The sequence below is a fragment of the Hippoglossus hippoglossus genome, chromosome 11 (genome assembly GCF_009819705.1).
Source record: "Hippoglossus hippoglossus isolate fHipHip1 chromosome 11, fHipHip1.pri, whole genome shotgun sequence".
Lineage (NCBI taxonomy): Eukaryota > Metazoa > Chordata > Actinopteri > Pleuronectiformes > Pleuronectidae > Hippoglossus > Hippoglossus hippoglossus.
Genome location: NC_047161.1, coordinates 19,301,886 through 19,317,497, shown reverse-complemented (window position 1 = coordinate 19,317,497; position 15,612 = coordinate 19,301,886). Strand labels below are relative to the sequence as shown.

The following is a 15,612-nucleotide window of genomic DNA, read 5'->3' as shown; positions in this document are numbered from 1 at the left end:
AGTAGAAGACAGAGGAATAATTTCATGATCTTGTTTGAGATGTAACAGGTGGATGTTTCCTTGTTTTAATAAAAGAAAGAAAGAGGATTAGTGCACCATTAGCATTTATTGTTTATCACCCACTGCCCCCTCTCTGCTCCCAGTCTGTGCATGAGCATGAATACCCATGTTGTCGACTGGCTGGAACAGGCGTTGTGATGTTTGGGTAGTGCAGCATCTGCAAATACAGAGTCAGCGCTTGTATTTAAATCAGATTTTTTCCCAGCGCACATTCAGAACATACAGCTGACTGGGAGGAGATATTAGCAGAATTTGACAAAAAGTGTATTGAATTAATATGGCTTATCCTACCTTTATGAGATCATCATGGGTATCTTAGGTGAACTCTTAGGTTTAGTCCATCTGGATAAGTTGTTCTCCAGAAGAGCAGCGTGGCTTCTGCACCTGAACCTCAGCTGAACCTCATCCGGTGTGGCTGCTCTAATCTGTTAACATGGAAATGAAAAGCAAACCGTTCCGCAGCTGTTCTGCGGTGTGGCCCGGGCATAAGTCAGAAATGTTCACTGATGACCTCTGTAACTTTTGTTTTCAGAAGTTGGTCGGTCTATAACTGGACTGTGTCACGTAAAATAAACCAAAAAGTATAAGAAAAGAAGAAATGCACTGGGATCCCTAGTGCACACGTTATTTAACACAGGGAGCCACTTGGAGGCGCTTCTACCTTTGTCTCATTTAGGGCTGCCCTCTGAAATGAGAAGGAGATTCTTCCAGTGGTGATTTTTATTCCTTGTTAGTCACTGAGCCGTTTATTTCTTCTCTTTTAGTGCTTCCAATCTCAGCGGTAAAATCATTCCACTACCTCAACTCAATCCTTTTTGCTTGGTGAAGATGTCTCCGACAGGTACAGGCTGTTGTGGACCCACAGACACAGGGGGAGTCCCAGTGAGATGGAGGCAGCTTCCTGGGTCAGGCTCTAAAATAACCTTATTTTCTGCCTTGTGCTTAGAAGTGTTGAATTTAAAGCTCTCAGCAACTTAATGTGATAAAGTCACCAGCGGACTGATATATAGTGTGTGCAATTGCTTGGCACTCTAACCTTGAATTTTATATTTATATGTATATATATATATATATATATATAGAGAGAGAGAGAGAGAGAGAGAGAGAGAGAAAAAAATCAACGACAATTTTGAAAAATCTCATAATATTAAAGAATTAAAAAAATTACTGGATCTGCCCCCTGATCCAGATCAGCACCAACATTAAATTGGTTCTTTCCTGACTCATACCACCTGTTAACTAACAGACAAACAAATGCTGATGTAAACTTGTAAGCTTCTTGGTCAGGTACTGTCGTCCCATCTTTTCTGCACAGCCCATTTTAGGTACCTATTAAGTGTATTATTTTATCAGTAGTGTCAGAGGGAATTGACTAGAACTGTTTTTGTCTTTCAGCTGCTCCCATCAGAGGTTGGTTTGTTGGATCTCCTTCCACGTATTTAATTTGACATATGTTGTACTCTGGGGAAATCTCTGACACAATCAGGGTTTCCACCCAGGAGACAGCAGCTCAACCACAATGAGCCACAGGCCCCCTATAGGGAATTGACTAAAGTACCACTGTTAAAACCACATACATTTTTGCTTACAACTCAGTAGCTTCTATTGCATCAATTACATTTGCTACCACTTCACATCAAACAATGATTCTCCATTGGTAAACAGACACATTTTAATTTGTCCTCAAGGAAATACAGGAATTCATAGGACAAGAACAGTCTCCTATCATAAGAAAATAAAAACCAAAACCCAAAAGAGCAGAGTTACTGTACATAGCCACACTTTCTTGATGTCACAACACATACTGATTTGTTATCCTCAAAAGGATGATTCCCTTTCGCTGTGACCTTGTCGATTCAACAAACCAGTGAACTTATTTACCTTTACAAAAATGTTAGTGACTAAAAACAATGTGGGCAGAGTGGATATTTGGGGGAAAGCTCATCAGTGGTGTTCTGAAGTGGAGAAAAACAGGAAGATGTACCAATGTAAAGTTGTTTTTCTACAGTGAGAGCTGACGTCTTGTCATTTCCGATCCCCCCCCGGCACATCTACCAGGGAAATAAAACCACGTTCACATCAACCACTTGTCTTTCTCCTTGTTAAAGTTCTCGGCCCACTGACGTGTAAGCTCCAAGTAGTGGTCAGACTGGTTGGGTTGGTAGTCTAGGTACAAACGGGTCACTGTTTTCTTGGGCACAGCCTTCTCTATCTGCGTTCCTTCATGCCATTGATTGAAGGAAGTAATGGTGACAATTTCTGGCCTGACAGACAGAGCTGCTTGCAGGGAGGTCTCGTAGTATCGTCCATTCACCCGGTTCCTGGTGTTGTGGTTGTTCCATGGCCGAACAGCGGTGTCTACGTACCCTGGGCCGACACTGGGGATGAACAGCAGATTGTTTCCATCGCAGAAGGCCTTGATGGCTTTCCAGTTCTGGTGGGACGAACCAAAGGAGAAGCCGTTGGAGGCAAAGTAGGTGTATATGCCATCGAAGCCACTGGCCAGGATGTCATGTTTGTGGCGCTCCTCGACGATGAGGGCCACGAAAATGCCATCGTAAGGTGTGCCCCTGATGCTGTGGGAGCCCTTGGCTGTCAGGAGCTCTGCCCAGGACTCTGGCGGCGTCAGGTAGGAGTCGTAGACATAAAACAGAGGCAGGACCCGACCTGTGCTGGACCGGAATCTGTAGAAGGCGCCATGTTGTCCATACCTGCAGGAAAAACAAGAGAGGACTTAATGTTCCAGCTTTCTCTGCATACATTTTGATACTGTGCAGATCATATAGGAAAAGTTGATGAGATTAGAAAACCAACACATAGTACAACACTAGGACTCTGCAAATTTGTTATTTTGAGCCGCACCTTTCGCATTAGTCAGTTATTTGAATGTTCAGATAAATATATTGATTAGTGCGGCTTTAAGGTCTGAATCTGTTTGACTACACAGATACCAACTGCAATACAAGACTGCAAGTTAAGCCTAGTTCACACTACACGATTTTCAGCCTGATTTGCCAATCGCTGATGACGAGTTTTGCAATTTCTATGTTTGAACTATGTGCGATTAAAGAGACTCACAGACATGTTGCAGATTCCGATTTTTACAGCACATGTCTGTGACCAGGGAAATCAACCAATTACTATGCATGCGGGGGACATTGAAACACAAACTCAGTGCAGCTTATGTTCACTGCATCAGGTTCGGTTTTCTCTCTGGCTCGGATGGGTTTGGACAGAGAAATATTGCCCGAGCCGATCTCTGTATACTTTGACCTCTCCTCCATCATGTGTCATCCTGTTGTAGGATGACTCATCAGTTTCTCCCGGTGACCCTGCGCCAGTCAGTCATGTAGTGTGGTTCACATGCTCGTAATGGAAAACCTTGAATCAAGGGTCAGTGCTACAACCAGATAAGAGGTCTATAGAAGCCATTGATCATATTGACTCTGGTCTATTGAGGCCGCAACACGTTTGATACACCTAAAATGTCACAGGTTGACTTTGTGTCATAAATTCAGAAATTTCACGCTTTACTTAAATTATTGTGTCTTTCTCTTTCTCCAATGTTTGCTTAACGTCATATGGACAGTCAACACAGCAGGTTTCCCAACATACTGGCGGCAATATAAAGCCCAGACATCAGAACTCAAGCTCTGATTTAACTGTCCTGTGTCATTGTAAACACGACATCAGAGGCGCTTTGTTCTTCTTCAGTCCACTGACGAATATGGTATTAGATGAAATGTTTCATGGTTAACCTCCAAACCGTTCTCCACGCCTCTCTCTTAAAGCCGTTATCTTTTATACATCAGTTGGGTTACAGTAAAAAAAAAAGAAGAGAACTTTGAAATTATTTATATCGATGGACAAAGAGACAAGTTCCCTTTGACACACAACCAGGCTGCTTGAAGTCAGAGCAGAAGATATCCGCCGATCCATTACAGCAGGATCACAAGGGAGACATCTATATTTAACTACCTGTTCCTCCTCTTCCCTTATCAGGCGTCATGTTTCACCACATCACTACACTTTTGATGTGAGTGGCCACTGAGACAGCAGGCAGAGCTTCGACCCTCTGGTGAAGGGAAGGCATCAAATCGAGCACAGAGGACAGTGGATACAGAAAAACACAGCTTACTTGTCAGTGATGTATTTGATGTTGTCATGCATGCTCTGGTCCGTCCGTCCTTTGTATGGCTGTATGTGAAAGGCCACCTGGAAAAAGATACATTCAAACATGGATATTGAGTTAAAGGCCATAAAGCAGAACATTAATACACAAAGAGCTGAAAAAATAATTAGGTTATGCAATGAATTTTAAATTCAAATCTTGCTGCTCATTATCCTAGTATATTATTTGTTTTGATGGACAGCCAGTATGAAGGGAATATTTAATTAGTGGTCTGTGGACAACCCTAGATATTTCACCACGCTGTTTGTGGATCAGTGTTGAGTGAAGTGTTGATTCTGGAGGTACTTGTTCCGCAGTGGATCCATGTTTTTGTTCTCAAACGTCAAACTGCTCCACATTGTGACAGTGTCGTGCTCATTGTAAACACCAGTGTGCCGTCACAGGTTTGAGTGAGGAGTTATCTTTGGCTGGAACCAGATCCAAAAAGCATTGAGATCAAGATATAAGACAGAGGACAGATCTGCTCCCATTCAGGACCAGTCTATACTAGTTTAAAAAGAAGCCAATACAAATCCTCCGCCGACACACAGGACCTTATTTTACACCCAGCCCAAAGCGGTGCAAGCTAAGAAGACGTAGATTCAGACCGGCACAGTTGTCTTTTTCCCATCCAGGGCCCACACTGTTTTTAAATAGCAAATGCTATTTAGGTCCTATTTAGGTGCTTTGCTGCCACATTTGGAATCTCAGCATGCGAGAACACTGAATTCATATTTAATCCAAATTAGTCCCTACATGAAATACTGGCAGGGACGGCAGCATATGATGGATTTTCATTACACTGTGGTGAAATGCATCTATCCCTGAGCAGTACTGGAGAAAGGTGGTCATAATCTCCATCGTCATTCTCGCGACTTTGGCCAAGTTCAATCTGAATGTGGAGTTTGTTACGTTCATTCAGTCTATTAACATGAATGGCCTTTTTTTGCCTTCTTTTTTAAATAATATGATCAAATAATACACTAAATTGCACAGGCTGGGACCCCATAGGCTATACATATTTCTACTTGTTGTATTAAGTGTTGTTTAAACTGTAGGCTTAACAATGGATTTTTAACAGTATGTAAAGCTAAACATTAAAAATAAGTCAAATTCCCAGGATAGAGTGAATATGTGAAAAATGTTAATCCCTATTCTGCACCATTTGGACCTTGAGTACACGGCTTAATAACAGAAAATATGGATGTTAGTAAAACACTCCATTATTCTACAAAATATTAAGTTGTAAGTTACATTGTGATAATTGTGTTGTTGCTTTGTGTGTATTCTTTTTTTTACTAGAAATAAACAAAATCTACATCATATTTATATTGTAACATAAATAAGACATGACAGTGAGATGAAATTCATAAAGGCTAACATACGCTGAGTCTGCTGTTCGACTTGTTGTTATTCTTCAACACACAGGCAGCAGTTAGGTTTGTACAAGAAGTGCAGCAGGTACAGAGAATGTATGAGAGATGGTATCATCTGAGTCACGTCAGGCTGAGTCAAGCATATGAGAGTGTGGCCCTGACTGGTCGAGTTCATATACAGTACCTATAGTAAGAGCTGTGCACCACAGTAAGATCTAAGGGGGGGAAGTCTTTCTCCAACTGCACTGCACAAAAAGCAAAATTGTTTTAACATTGTGCAAGGTTGGAATTACACAGTGAGACATATTATTTTAAATTGAGAATATTTACATTGCATGGGGAGTATTTAAATTGTGAATTTGATAAAGACAGACGGAGTGTGCCTTAGATTCTTGCATGCACACAGACAGGCAGGCAAACTGTGTCTTTCTCCTGTGGTATAATGCAAAGAGACAGAAGGGCAGCGAGGGGCCAAGTGCAGCCTGCAGGATACTGAGGATTTCTGGAGAATGTAGGTGAGAGGGCGGTGGAGCAGGGAGCAAGTGAAGCAGATGCTCACCATCCCTGCAGCCGTGTCCCGTATTCTTATCTCATCTGTCAACACTTTCAGAGGAGTTGGGATCTTTTCCACTGACTCAGAGTGTCTCAGAAATCCGGTTTTAGCCGACTCTCAGTAGAACAGAAAAATTAAAAGAACATATGCTGAGTGATCCAGAGGGAATTTTAGTTCCTATCCATGACAAAGTCAATAAAACTGGTGGTGTGACTTCATCGAGAACAGCGTTATGTTCTCTCACAGGACTGGAGAGTTGGGGGATGGATGGCCATTGTCATCCATGAAAAAGCTGTAGGAAACTATTGTATGCTTGTTTTCTTCAGTCACAGAGAGAGGAAAGGTCTCCTGCAGCACAGTAAAGCATCGACAGAGCTGTAGAGCCACAAACACTGAAAGCTCAACGCCCACTCTATCTTTCAAAAGAGGCTGCAAGGTCTTCATAAACAGTTTCCATGACGACGTGGCAGCATTTGGCGCCAGGGCTCGGGCTTGTCAGCCGCCTCGACTACTTGTTGGAAATTATGAAACACCAGTGAGGTAAGATGCGGTTCAATCTGTTCCCGTTTGGCCGAATAAGCCGGAGATGGATGCAGATGAAAAGTGTTTTTTTGGTCAGTTTGTTTTTATAGCATCAAATAACTTTGAAACCAAACATCTAAGAGAAAAAAATCAAACCTTAAACTTACATCAGTGTGATGAGAACCACATAAAATGATAGAAACCATCTTTGGGGAAAAAAAGAGAGCATGACGAATCAGGAGAGAAAACATTGTGACTGATGAGACCCATAAGGAAGCAATGGTGCCTTTTTCTGTCCATCCAGACTATGACGCAATCTCAGAGTTTACATTCAAAGGTTCGATAGGTAGTAGGACACAGTGTGTGTAAAAAGAGACAAACAAACAAAAGAAATAAATCGTGATAGTAATAAAAATGATAATAATAAAATAAACAGAAAACAAATAATATAAAATATAATATAAAGACAAACAAACAAGACAAATGAAAAAATTAAAAGAGGTAAAAATAAGTAGAATCTGTTTGTATGCATTCATGAGGCTTTACAGGATGGGTGTGGTATTTTGTTCTGTTCATTCATTTATATACATACCTCCACTTGCATACATTTTTCCATTTCGTTCTTTTTTCTCTTTTTCTTCTCTGCTTTGCTTTTTTTCTTTCTCTTCCTTCCTCCCCAGTTAAATGCTTACATTACTTTACTTGTCACATATATGTTGTAGTATTAACTCACCGGCACTAGGAGAGATTTGAGGATTGTTGAGTAGACTTTATTGAACTCTTGGAACTGGTTTCTTTGTAGCACTGATGCTTTTTCCATTGATATCTGTTGTGCTAAAGGATCCAAGCATTGCTCATTTAGGATTGATGGTGGATATAGATCACACTGGGACAACTCCAGATGGTTGTAAGAGTCATGGTGGGTGAGGTCAGAACATGGTAAATAAGGTAATTATCACAGGACTTGGTGGTAATGACAGTCACGTGTTTTCAGTAAAAGCACATCTAGTGGATTGACAAAGCAAGAAAGGCCCATTACTTTGTATATGTTGAAATCTCATCTATGGGCGAATAGGTTTTATTAAAGGCGTAACATCATTAAAACCAAAGAGATTCCTTGTTACCTTGTTATAGTGAGAGGCTTTCTGTTGTCACAATGATGGATTTTGTCATTAGAACGTAGATCTTCTCTGCTCTACTAAAGTTTAAAGTTTGTTTGCTTTTCACTGAGCAAACGGGGTCAATCCATGTTTAATTAGTGAGGGTGGGGGGGGGGGCTGGAGGGGATTATAGATCAGCCCGTGTCCTCCTGTCTGTCATCTGTGATGTGCTGACCGATTTCTCTGACACCAGTGGCCTGCTTTAGATGCAGTTCACAAGGATGTTCAATCTTTACACCTCAACCCACTTTTGAATCTTGACAGAGGAACTCCTCCTGTGTCAAAATCCCGATACCCAATGATGTGATGTCTGAAGGTATACATGTATGACACTTGCAGAGAAAGGGTAGACACACACATGACTGCTCATACACACAGACTTCAGCCTGCATTTTGTCAGCGGCGGCTCTGGTGCACTGAAACACTGGAGCATTAGCCCTCAGGTCAGCTGTGAGATACACACTGTTGTGTAAGTCTGACTGAGACACACAGAGAGACCCAGTTCTCAGTTTAAGACTTCCTTATAAGGAGCGTGAAAGTAGAGTGACGGAAAGCTCCTCTGTCCTGTCGATGCTGAATCTACGGCCTGTGCTCAGCTTGTTTTGCTGCCCCTGTCTGGAGCACCTTCAGCATCTTATGGCTCCGTGGTATCTGAAACCCCTCAGTGTTTAAGGACAAACGACTTTGTGAGATGGAATTGTGCACTGAAAGGGAAAATCTACCCTAAAGCACTCTAAGTCTTTGGCTCAGTTAGAATGAGTCTGATAGCACAACATTTGCATCTCTCTGCAATGTCCATACAACTTTAAATGTCAGGTTTTCAGGTCAGAGCATCAACATTGAAACAGGGACACATTTCTTGATCACATTTCTAGTCTCAGTCGACCAGAAGGCAATGCAGCTGCACGACTTTGTGTTTTGAATTAAGGGCTTGACACACATCTAGGCCTTATCTTAGACCTGGTGCAAGGCAGCGCAGGATCCGAGTCTCTTTTCTAGTTCCAGAAAGAGCACTCATGATGTTTAAATTGCATATTTACTCGTGTGTCTTAAAATAAGGTGTGGTTGTGCACTAGCAGATTTGTTTTCTCTGCAGGACTGTGTCCACTTCTGCAATATTTTGATGGCATGTAACTGGGGATTTTGTGCCACCAGCTGTTTATCTTGACAAATAAAGTCCTTGATTTTCATGAGTAGTGGAGAGAAATATATGAATTACTATTTTCTTTTATCAAATTTCTCAAAAATCGGTTGAAGTTAAAAGGAAGGACACCCACTCTGCTTTGATTGAATACAAACTGCTCCATAAAAGAGGCGCTGGGTTTCTCACAGTTATGGAATATCAATGGTACAGAGGCTCCAACAATCTTAAATTCTAAGCTGTTTCTTAAGACAGATGGGGCTACATGCCCCTTAATATTGAACAGATATGTTTCTTTAATTAACTTTGTAGTCCCGCTAACTGACAGTGGGCTAACAGTTAGCACGCTTCAGCAACCGGCTGCATCATGAACATTAGTGTTCACGTACTTGCTTGGGTACTTCACGTGTTACTGTAGAATTCCTGTAGAGGGCAGACCACAGAAGTCAGACTCAAGATTGTAGAGCAATGTGCCTTATGATCTTTGACTGATCTTTGACCGATCTTTCTGCTACTTCCGGACGTGCAAGCGGTAAACACAAAGATGGCGACACTTGAAGAGATCAACATTTGGCTAATGATAAGATCAAGACAGAAAAAGCGAAGGGTGATATGTCAGAACCCTGAATCAGACACATTGTGAAAAGGTTTACTTCTCTTTCTCTGCCAATCCGGCTCCACCATTTCTGTCTCTGATGACGTGCCCCTGACGACGTGGGACGTGGGACTCCACACTGCCCCGACCTCTATGTGGGTATTGGTTCTTGCGTATGTGTTGCAGTAATTTCTGAGGACATGCACAACCTACGCACCAAATGGACGCAGGATACGCGAAGCAGCCATTTTGTGTACATGTACACAAGTACATGTACAAGTACAAGTACACAAGTATATTACGACCCCTACTGGTAACTGACATTAAATTTGTAAGCCTGCTAGCTTGTTGTGACTTATTGGCGAATAGCTTCCAGCTGCAGTAGTTTATTGACCAGCCAACTAACTATTAACTAGTGGGCAAGGCGAGAAGCACCTCTTAAACAGAGAGATATTAAAGACAAGAAACGCATTGGGGCAACATTAACAAACACATCATTCATCACTATGTAACAAGGCTTCTATGTTCTTGCTATTGCTCTCACCTACAGTACGTGTCTGAGAATTCCTTTAGAAAAGCTTCAGTTTAATATGAAGAACAATACAAATATAATTTGTTCAAAGGTCTTTAGTAATGTGTACTTCACTAGGAAGGTAAAAATAAAATGGATTTATTATAAATGTATATTGGTGAATTTTATAAAAAGCTGTGATTTTTATATTATGATTATATTTGATTCAACACGATGTTTCAAGTTACTCTTTGTATCTCTTCGAGGATGTAACTAATATCCAATATTAATCTGTAATAACATGGATTCTTAGTTGTTTCAATTCATTCTAGATTCACTTATTTGTCACTTTATCTTCATTATACTCACTTTACTGGTTGTATCAGGCTGTCCTCAAAGCCTACACTGGCCCAGTCTGGGCACAATTAAGATTGACCTTTTGTCAAATAAACATTGATATTTTCATTTTTTTATTGGCACTGTTCAAAATGAGCATGTGACCTACCAATGAAATGTTAGTTGTATGTCAGATTAGGACTTTTAGACACATATTTATATTATATTACAACCAACATGAATTATATCAAAGTAGCTTTCTTATTTCCGTGCTGAATATATGAACATTTTCAGCTTTGTCTTGTTCTACCACACAATTCATTGTCACCGGCAAGCCATTCACTCATTCAGTAAATCATCAGAAAGGAAAAAAACATACCGGTTGTCTCACCAGTTACCTTGATGCTGTGCCTGTGGGCAGCGTCCATGACAGCGGGAACCAGGTCCTCCGTGGGCTCCCCGTGGTCGTCTGCCACCCCAGGAGGATACCAGGACAACACCAACACCCCTACAACACCAGCATGGAGAGGAGGGGAGGACATCCAGAGGAATATTTATTTTACAATATCGCCATTGACCTTTTCTTTCCATCCCAACCTGGTAGAACTTAGAACATTGTCTCAAACCATGAAGTGATCAAATACAACTGTCAGAGTTAAGTTATGTTTACTTTATATTTACGTATTAATTCTACAAAATGTAGTTGTACTCCAACTTAAAAATGACAAGTGAAGTTATCCCGTTCTTTCTAAGCATACAATTACTGTTTATTACAGATACTGGAAGACCAAGGTTGTTAACACCCATTCTCCCAAACGTCAGCTTTGCTTCCCACTGCCGTACCCCACAGGTACTCAGTATTTACAAAACACTTTGAATATGATGAATTTCTAAGTACTGTTGCTCCCCCTTTCCCCTTTTGTTTTCTTTCGCTGCATATACATTTAAGTATCAGTAGTAGGACATTCATTTAGTCTCAAAATTACAGAGTAAAAACACATATTTGCAAGGATGCATACTCTGCAAGCGGAAAGGCATCTTTTAACTCCCTGCCCTTTCATTTTTCAGTGTAAACTTTGTGGATCATATTTACCACTGCTGTTGACACAAAAAGCTGTTACATGTTGTTAATGCAATATTCATTTGTGTTATGGGTGAGACAGCAGTTTGAGACTAAATAAACGCCATCCGTATCTGATTCATTCAATCAAATGACACTGTACATTTTCGGCTGTAGTAATTACTACCAAACTCTTTGGTGCATAATTGTGATGTTTGAAGATGGTTATAAAATAATATGTCGTTTCCCTCAATCTCAGTCCCCGCAGAGATGATGTCAGTAAAGGTTTTGCATTTTAGTGCAATATCAACATTCTAGTCCAGGATCTCTAAAGTTTTGCTTACAGCCACTGGAGGATGTCAAACCTGTGGTGTCAACACACACCACAACAAGCCAAACATGCAGAGCCAGCGTTGCCAAAACTGTTACCTGCTGCAGCCGCTTCTATCTGGGCCATGTGTGACTCCAGCACCGTCGGGTCCCTGGAGCTGTAGGGTCCCAGCTCAGGGTAGAAACTTGAGGCGACGTCCTCTGGTGGCGTGTGCCTTCCCTGAGCGTGACTGGCTGCGATCTTGGGGTCCCAGTGTGGCACCAGCACATGATCCCAGTGGATGTACTTGTTGTCCATGCTGGGGGAGCCGTACCACAGGTAGTAGAATATGTGCACGTCGTAGAATATGCTGTAGTCTCGGTCGGACCTGCTGAAGACCACCTTCGTGTCGCTGCTGCCCATGTGGAACTGGCCCGGCGAGGCAGCCACGTCTTTCACGTCCAGCCGCCGCCTGTCGGACCGCTCCACGATGAGGTCCATGCCGGGGGCCATGTCCGAGAAGCCGTCGCTGGGTTTGAGCGTCCGGAGCCCCATCATGGTGCCGAAGATGAAGAGCGTGAAGAGGAAGAGCGCGACGAGAGCCTTCCTGCGGAGGCGCGTCATGGTCGCTGTCCGTGGTGCTGCGGAGCCGCGACAGCAGCCGGCGGGAGGAGTGATGCGGCTTCGTCCTAATTACAGCCCACGAGCGCACGGATCGTCTTTCAGCATCGAGCAGGTAGAAGAGAGGAAAGCGCGGGTGCGTAATGGAGTCTGCGTGAGACACACGACAACTAAAGGGATCTCACATCACTTCCATGCCCACGACCCGAGGGCTTCCTGCTGCGTGTCGCTGCCACGCGAAATCTCCCCCTGGTCGCCCGCGCGCAGCCATGACGCTCATGTCGGATTAGATTTCCTCTCCATCGCTTGTCTTCAGAGGGGAAGTGACACGTCGCTCAACAGTTCCCCCATGTCTCTGTCAGCTGCTCAGAGGTTTCTGTCAAAGCTGGAACAAACCAAGTGTGGTTACCTTTGTTTCCCATCCAATCAGCGCCTGTTCTCCTCTCCTCTCCTTCTCCTCCTCCTCCTCTTTCTCCTCCTCTCACCCGAACCTCATCACACCTGTCTCTGGATCTGTCGCCAGACACAGTGCTGGATTAGAGAGACACAGTTTTTTTCTGGATGTTCAGACCAGAGCAAAGAATGAAACATTTGTGTCTGTGCCGATGGCAGGAGGGAGGTGGGATTAACCCCGTCCACCGGAAAGAGATGTATGAGGGGCGATTAAAGCCACAGAGAAGCGAGAGGTGGACCTCGATGTCTGTCTGTGGGAATTCAATCATTATTAAGAATTTGGAGGAATCTACTGTAGACGAATATAATTAATTCATAATCATGATTAAACCTATGAATATTCCCACAATTTGATGACAGCGCTCAAAAGCAAATATTCTCAGTATTTTCATCAGCGTCAATGCAGGAAGATGGGTGATGTATATACGAATATATTTTTTATGTGCTGCTTTTTATGTAAAGTAATTTGAATTTCTTATTGATTAAAATATAAAATGTTCTATACAAATAAATCTTTCTTTGCCTAAAGGTTTTTCTTTAAATATGTATCTCTTCCCTCCCATTCAATGTGGCACTAATCACCTCTCATACAGGCTTCACCTTTTTTTGAAAATATAACTCAACTGTATTTTAGTTATTTAGTTAACTGTAGTTAGTTAGGGTTAGGGTTAGCTGTAGTTTGCTGCCACATTAAGACACAGATAGTACACCTAACTGTCATTTGATAAAGACTGAGAACTTGATGTCTGTTTTATTGCTTCCATCTCCTCTGTGACATTCAGGGACTTTTTAAACTGTCGCTTTTTGGATGTTTCGTCATTTCCCCTCTGCTCTAAACATGTTATTGCTTAAAGGATGATGCAGTTTGCAGTAACCCGTTTATTTAACCTTATCTATATTTAACCAGACTAATGAGGAAATGAATTGGGTGTAGTGTGGCTACTTGAAGTCGTAAACAACGGGACTCAATGGAAAGGAAACTCAAGATTCTCTTGTGCAAAAGTCTTAAAATTACCATAAAATACCTGAAACCTTGTTTTTTGTATTGTTTTAGACGGGTCTAGTAAGCGCTAAACCCCTAATGGGTCAGAGTTTCTGCTCCACACAACCATTCTTAAAATAAAAAATGAATTAGAGTGTGATTTATCTGAAATTGGTGTTTGTGTGCGATACCAAAAACGTCCATTTGCTACAATATTTGTTTTTGTATATGATGCCTCTTTGCAATATTCACCAATCATCCTATTGTTCTTTGACTCGTGGGTGGTCTCACAGAATGCATGCCTGAGGTGACACCTAGTGGGAGTCACTGGAGTCACTAGTGGGAGTCACCGGAGTGTTACTCCAGTGCTCAGCCCTCATGCCTTTACCCTGCCAACTGAACACCTGAACAAGGCTATAATCATATAACTAATAGGCTGAGGTGAAGGAGATTTATCCAGCTTAAAACTGTTTCCTTCTTATCTTTAATTGTATATCACTGAGGCAGTTTAATGAAACCCTTTGACACAATAAGACTGGACACACACAAAAAAAAAGGAAATCGTCACCTTAAATACAACTAATGTGCCTTATTGAGTCGTATCGGAAGAAAACAAAAGCAGTAATAAAGTTTAAAACTTTATACATGAAAGAATACAACGGTTATTTCAATAATCAATATAATCTGTCCATTTCATAGATGGTCATCATTGTACTTACAACCTATAAGCTACTTGGAGTTTGAGAGATAAGATTAAAGGCAGGAAAAGTCCAAAAATCATGATCATCAACCGCTCCAGATGTTGTAGGAAGTCAAAGAGGATGGATAACTGCAGCGAGCCCTTCGCTGAGACCCTCTGGCCTATCAGGGAGTCTCCATCTGTTCCCTCTGTCATACAGCTGGGCTCAAAGCTGTGCCGCTGTCTTCAGTTGGGGCTTAAAGCTGCACTGCCGGCATGTCGATTTGTTTCCAGTAGAGTTGCTCTTGTTAGGATTCGTAATTGAAGTGATGTAGTGTCCCCATGCAGCGAGAATCACTTCTGATGGTCTTTTTTTGCCAGCCCTTGGATATCCTACATTAGATCATTTTAAATTAACTCTTTATTAAGAAATATCAATCAATCAAATTGTATTTGTATAGCCCATATTCACAAATCACAATTTGTCTCAAAGGGCTTAACAAAGTCAACATCCTCTGCCCTTCACCCTCAACAAGAGTCAGGAGAAACTACCCAAAAAATCCTATTAACAGGGGAAGAGACGTAACATATACATCAGATCATTTCCAGTCACAAATTGGGCAGGGATCGTATGAACCAATCAAAACACTCCATTTTAATTCAGGTACTTCACTTTTCCTCAGTGTCCAAAGTGCTTTCACTTCCTCTTTTACCAGTAAACAGCTGAATTGAAATGATTTTTAAAACTTTTTTTTAACTTTTTATTTCAAACATCATTTGCATTTATTCCTACATATATATAATCATCAGTCTAATCAGTGTAACAACAATCACTTAGATAATACTCTACATTTTCATGGTTACATGCTGACTCAGTGACTGAAATAATATTTTTAATATTTAACTTCCACTTTATGTCACTGTGGATCTCTACATGGTTTCCCTCTCTCTAACCCTTTGCTGGTGGATGTTTGACAGTTCAGGTATCAGTTCTGCTTGACTTCCTGGATACTCTGTAGGAGAAAGAGCCCGTTAAGGTTATATCCTCTATGACTCAGCGGTGTTATTCCTCTGTCTTGACT

General features: G+C 41.7%; 1 protein-coding gene across 1 annotated transcript; it reads right to left on the bottom strand.

Annotated features, from left to right (window-relative positions):
* Nucleotides 1-1,307: 1,307 nt before the first annotated feature.
* si:ch211-30b16.2 (glycoprotein endo-alpha-1,2-mannosidase-like protein) lies at nt 1,308-12,487 on the bottom strand. The gene is made up of 4 exons (XM_034600368.1): nt 11,915-12,487; nt 10,824-10,933; nt 4,199-4,275; nt 1,308-2,771 (listed from the first exon to the last, which is right to left on the bottom strand). The coding sequence occupies exons 1-4, from the start codon at nt 12,417-12,419 to the stop codon at nt 2,135-2,137; spliced, it is 1,329 nt and encodes a 442-aa protein (XP_034456259.1). The 5' UTR covers nt 12,420-12,487; the 3' UTR covers nt 1,308-2,134.
* Nucleotides 12,488-15,612: the final 3,125 nt, after the last annotated feature.